This window comes from Triticum dicoccoides, chromosome 5A (genome assembly GCF_002162155.2).
Source record: "Triticum dicoccoides isolate Atlit2015 ecotype Zavitan chromosome 5A, WEW_v2.0, whole genome shotgun sequence".
Classification (NCBI taxonomy): Eukaryota; Viridiplantae; Streptophyta; class Magnoliopsida; order Poales; family Poaceae; genus Triticum; species Triticum dicoccoides.
The window spans coordinates 386,322,482-386,327,919 of record NC_041388.1 but is presented as its reverse complement, the minus strand read 5'-3'; the positions used below and the strand labels follow the sequence as shown (position 1 = coordinate 386,327,919).

The 5,438-nt window shown below is 39.9% G+C and overlaps 1 protein-coding gene across 1 annotated transcript in view; it reads right to left on the bottom strand.

The window, feature by feature from the left end:
• Window positions 1–1,173: 1,173 nt before the first annotated feature.
• LOC119301704 (transcription factor IIIB 90 kDa subunit-like) overlaps window positions 1,174–5,438 on the bottom strand; it is a 12,872-nt gene continuing 8,607 nt past the window's right edge. Inside the window, exons 12-20 of the mRNA XM_037578691.1 lie at window positions 4,089–4,220; window positions 3,839–4,012; window positions 2,645–2,726; window positions 2,469–2,527; window positions 2,293–2,373; window positions 2,148–2,222; window positions 1,968–2,048; window positions 1,794–1,841; window positions 1,174–1,638 (exon numbers count right to left, since the gene is read on the bottom strand). Of these exons, the coding sequence (XP_037434588.1) occupies window positions 1,459–1,638; window positions 1,794–1,841; window positions 1,968–2,048; window positions 2,148–2,222; window positions 2,293–2,373; window positions 2,469–2,527; window positions 2,645–2,726; window positions 3,839–4,012; window positions 4,089–4,220 (912 nt within the window). The 3' untranslated portion in view covers window positions 1,174–1,458. The remainder of the gene's footprint in view (window positions 1,639–1,793; window positions 1,842–1,967; window positions 2,049–2,147; window positions 2,223–2,292; window positions 2,374–2,468; window positions 2,528–2,644; window positions 2,727–3,838; window positions 4,013–4,088; window positions 4,221–5,438) is intronic.

Sequence of the window (5,438 nt, the reverse complement as noted above, 5' to 3'; positions counted from 1 at the left end):
GGTTACTCATCCCCACGTTTTGCTTTTGGCGGGCGCACCCGTGCAATCTACATCGACGGGCATCCAGAGGCATCTCCGGCGATAATGCGGTGGCGGCTCGCCAGATTCGGCCCTCCTGCGACAAAAAGATACATTGTACAATCCACTAATAGCTCTTACTCAGAAATAAGTTATGGCCATTTTGCACAACAAGTTCTTGCTATCCCTCTTCCTTAGCATGACATGTTGGATTTTACCTCTTGGAGCTACACGAAAAGTGGGATGTTTTCGGTTTGATTAGCTTATATCATGGAATGGGATCATTAACATTGGAGAAATTAACCTTATTTGGTGTAAGATTTAGAAGCTAGCGTGCCTGACAAAGGTTATTTTTTTTTAGTTTGCGTATCTGCACGCTTGCCAATAGACATATGAAGGTCTTGCCCCAATGTCCTTGTTCTTCTGGGCCAGAAGATACAAAGCACTTAGCAACAAAGGGTTGGAGAAGGTTAGGATGAATGATATTATTGAACACGTAAAACGATCGTACTGATGAGGTGGTTCTAGAGTTCTTGCTTTTGTGAGACTAGGAGTTGTCTGTTATGGGTATTCAAAATCCCCACGAAATAATCACCATTACTACTTGGTATTTATGGTGGGAAAGGCATAAACTTGTTCATGAGGAGATTGTTCAAGATGCTTTTCAGACAGATTCGTGCTCTCACTGCTTCCTCTCCATAGGCTACAATGAAAAAGGAAGGGTTGATCCACCAATCCATTGGTTTTTGTAAAACTTAATGTTGATGCATCTTTTGAACACAACGGGGCGGTACTAACGGTCGATAACGGAAAAAAATCATTGCTATGGGGAATTGCAAAATTGACGGGGTGAGAGGCTCCCAAATTAGGATTACCCCTTCCCAAAGGGCAGGTTATAATCAACTTCTTAACTATGACAATTTGGATGTCATTGACACCACTAGGAAAGGAGGTCAACATGCAGGAGCGGCAGCGACAGTTTTCAACAATTGCTATTATATTGTTTGTGATTTTCCTATCTCTAGGTTCAAACATTGTAATATACTCTATGAGCTAATAAGTTTGCTCGTGAGCTTGCTAGATTGGCTAGATTTTCTTTGACTTTCGATTGGTTTGAGGAGCCTTTCAATGAAATTGCACTCATGCTCATAATGATGTAACTGTTATTTCAGATGATGTTTTAAAAGATACAAAGAAATTGGTCCCGGGGAAAGGAATTGGTCTCTTCAGTCTTATTGTGGATTACTCATCTTTTTAGAACTTTGCACCGGAAACTTTTTCTAAGAGAGCAGTCTTACTGTGGTCCACAAATCTAGATTCGGTGTCAGTTTATGCATCTACTATAACTTAAGTCCTTGGTATAGGTAGAATAAGATTTTCAGTTCGCCTTGGTAGTCGGAACAGATCTTGGTCAGGTTGCCACTCTGCAGAAAACTGCTACTAGTAATCAGCGTCATGACAATCATCATAGCCTCCGCCACCACCCTCATCAATGTAATCAGCATCATGACCATAGTCATAACTAGCATCAAATGTTTCACCATAACCGACATTGTGTTCATATTCCTCGTCAAAGTGTACGTCATCTTTGCCATTTGCTTTGCTAACTTCATCTTCAGTCTGCACGCAGAATCTCAGTAAGCATTTGAATGACAGCAAATATAACAACTAAACAAGATATTTATTTTGATGTTGGAGCATTTACAAAAGAACATTGCATGAATTTTATGATACAGAAATCCAAGCTCCAGTGAACATAAAAGGCAAAAACATACGTTGTACAATCCACTAATGGCTTCAACATTGATTTTTGACCCAAGTCCCTGCAGAAGGAGCAATGTCACACGTTAAATGCTACTAGTTCGTCTGCACGCAAAGTTTAACGTGTAACTATAATAGTCACATGACATATATTTTGGATGTCTATTGCTGTACAAAAGGTCCAGTACCTTCCGTTTCAACATGTTGCATGTTGCTTCTGCTGGTGTTTCAGCAGGTGTGGAGTTCTTGTCCTCCTTACGTTTCCGTTTCTACATTTAAAAAGACATCCCTGGCTAATCATGAACTGTACCGAAAATAGTAAAGATGTGTACACAGGACGCTTGGGCTACACTAGAAACATTTCATACCTTCGGTCGTCCCTCTCCAACAGATATACCTCTCGCTGCCAATTCAGCCGCTAAAGCTTCCTTTGCAGCTTGTTCCTGTAAAAGAGGTCAGCATATATTTACACCCTGTTGTCAGGACAAGAAACTGCCCCATTATGATAACTACCTCTAGGTATTCTTTGTTCATTTCCTCCCAGATAATCTTTTTGTTCTGTGTTTCTTCCTCATTGTGAAGATACCCGTCAACCTGCAATTTTGCCAAATATAATTACAGGAAATCAGAATGAACGGTCATATCTCAGGCTCTAACAATATCAGAAACATCTCATGGATAAAAAATACCTCCACATCATCAATATCAGAAAGATTTCCAGGATCAGAATCAGCTTTACCATTTTCACCTAAGGGTGCAACATAACATCAGCAAGTTGATTAGCCATCAGCTTGGCAGTACAAACCAAAAAGGGGAAAGGACATTATTGTTGCAGAGCACTATCATATTACAGGAACCAACAAACCTTCCACTTCAGGATTGATGGGAGCTTCAAAATCATTTGCAGTTTGACTGGAACTACCTGTCGAAGATTTGCCTACACAGTTCTGTTCAAAGAAGTCAAACTGAGTCACTAGACGTACAAACGCACATCAAGCACACTGAATCAACTATAAGGGAAACAACTAGACATAGTGCAGATGTATTAAAGAGATATCTTATACTCCCTCCGTTCCAAAATGTAGTGCGTATAGATTTTCTGAAAAGTCAAACTAGCAAACTTTGACCGAGTTTACAGGAAAAAAAATTATATATACAATTCCAAACATATACAACATGGAAATATAACTGATGATGTTTCAATGATATGCATTTGGTATTTCAAATGTTCATATTTTTGTCTATAAAACATGGTCAAAGTTTGTAATGTTTGACTTTTGAAAAAACCTATACGCACTAGATTATGGAAGGGAGGGAGTACATGATGTTAGCGCAATACAACAAATGCCAAAGTTGAGCAATAAAAATAGATTATGCCGGTTCAAATATTCCATTAAAAGATTGCACCAACAAGACCGCTAGTCTGGTAAATTCCAGGTTTGGATGTAATGGCTATATATTTTTCCCATCCTGCGACACCCTTTGAGCACAACAAAAGGTAGAGTACAAATGTATAAATAAAGAGAAGCAGTTACAAGGGGAGCCTTGGTGCAGTGGTAAAGCTGCTGCCTTGTGACCATGCGGTCACGGGTTGGTCGGACCCTGCGCAAGCAGGAGCTACATGCACCGGGCTGCCCTTATTTTTTTAAGCTGTTTCAGCACTAGATGATTTGAGATGCTTGTCAGCAAAGAGTTTTGTGAGATAGCAAGGAAAACTCTGAGATTACTTAGAAACCTCACTCTCAAGCTCCAAGCTACAGTTCAGGAATATAATCTAGATGTAAAGATGAAACTTGAATGTTTCTTGTAACAAAAAGGAAAACAAGTCATCAATGTAATTAATAGACATCAAAAGTAATAAAAATGTATTTGTGAGGGGTATGTGCAGTCAACTGATGAAAAAGAATCTTCAAATAGCTTTGGGTGAATGATGACAACAATTTAAAAATAGTCGATAATAAGAGTGGGATTTCTTAGTTGATAATTACAGTTGAAAAAGATAGTTTCTCAGATTAATAGGGTAAGAAGAATGGGTTTAAGTATGTTCAGAAACTACTACCTTCCCAGGGCTCATGATGTTATGCTCAACATCAGAACTATGTAACTCACATAATGTTGCGTCGACTACAGAAGAATCCTTAGCTCTTTTAGCAGCATCATGTCTTTTTTTTTCAGCTCGCTGAAAAGCTGGAGGGTCAGCACCACCCTCCAGTCCACCTGACAGCTCAGTGAACTGACCAATCAAGTCATGTCAGTGGTGAATGAAGCATAAAAACCAAGGCATTACAAACAGAGTAAATGTGAGTTACATTGTAGTGGCATTCCTCGCAAAGTCCATGAGAAAAATACTCAGCACCCTTGTGCTCACAAAGGACTTCTCCATACTTGGCTGGACAATTTGGAACCGTCTCTTCATCTGCCTTTGCCAAAAAATCCTCAATCTACCATGGGGGCATGAAGATACAAATTAGAAGTGATGGTATACTATAAATTAAGTTCTTACAAAAAAAAAAGGTTGTACATAAAATTAGTGTATGAGCTATAAATGCAGTTGATGATTTAAATGTTGAAGCCCCTCCAATATCTAATCCTGATGGGCAATGGCATTCGCAGTCTATCGTAAACAGAATGGCCTTGGAGTCTTGGAGATCAGTGTCATCAATCCGCCCACGATCAGCAGGACAAATAAGTACTTGGTTTGTCCCAGAAAAGTGTCCTTTGTGACAGGGAAAGATATATAGGCGACAGAAAGATATTCATCAGCTATGGGATTTGACAGGTATCGGTGTCGAACAGAGGGTATGTTCACAAAGCATCACATTTATGTTGGCATGCTATGATCTGCATAGAGGTCATGACAGGTAATTATATGTTTGTAGTAGATATGATAGAAGCACGCAGAAATGAAAGGGAATGACAAATGGTCTAGAAGATAAATAGGAATATTACCTAATATAAACTGGCTATCTGAAAAGATGAAAGGAAGTAAACACATGACTTCGATTCAATGACAGCTGGATGATAGTTTAGTTACTCAATTTGAGTATGTTTGAGAATGGAAGGCCTGAGTGACTTTCCCCAAATAGAACAATCAAACAATATTGCACCGCTGGCCATTATGGTGTGCCAACAAATAAAATAACACTCACTAATTTTCAGTCACCTGAAATTTTCATGTCTCGCGGTCATCAACTAACATTACACAATAATGACACAACAAACTAAAATAACGTTAATAGAAAAAGGGTCACTGGCAGGCGATCTGTTCCTGTCAGATGAGGTGCATTGCTGATGGTCGTGCGTCCATACTGACTGCCCACCGCAACATTGTGAAATCTCCATTGACGAGCGCAGAAAGTGCCTGTCAGTAGTATGCGGACCAGCAACTCTGGTCGACAACACTACTGGCAGCATGTCTTCGCTGATGAGTACAACATGCCTGCCTGTCAGTGATTCTCCCATCATCACTGATGGACAAGCATGTGTGCCTGTCAGTGATATCATCTCGTCAGCAGGCGACAAATTTCCACTGAAAGGAAAGTCGCTAGGGTGTCACCCGTCACTGAAAAGGCCCAAAAAGCTCATGTTCCTTTTTTTGATGGCCAAAAAAGCCTACATACCTCACCCCTCGCCTCTACAAAAATTTGTCGGGAAACCCC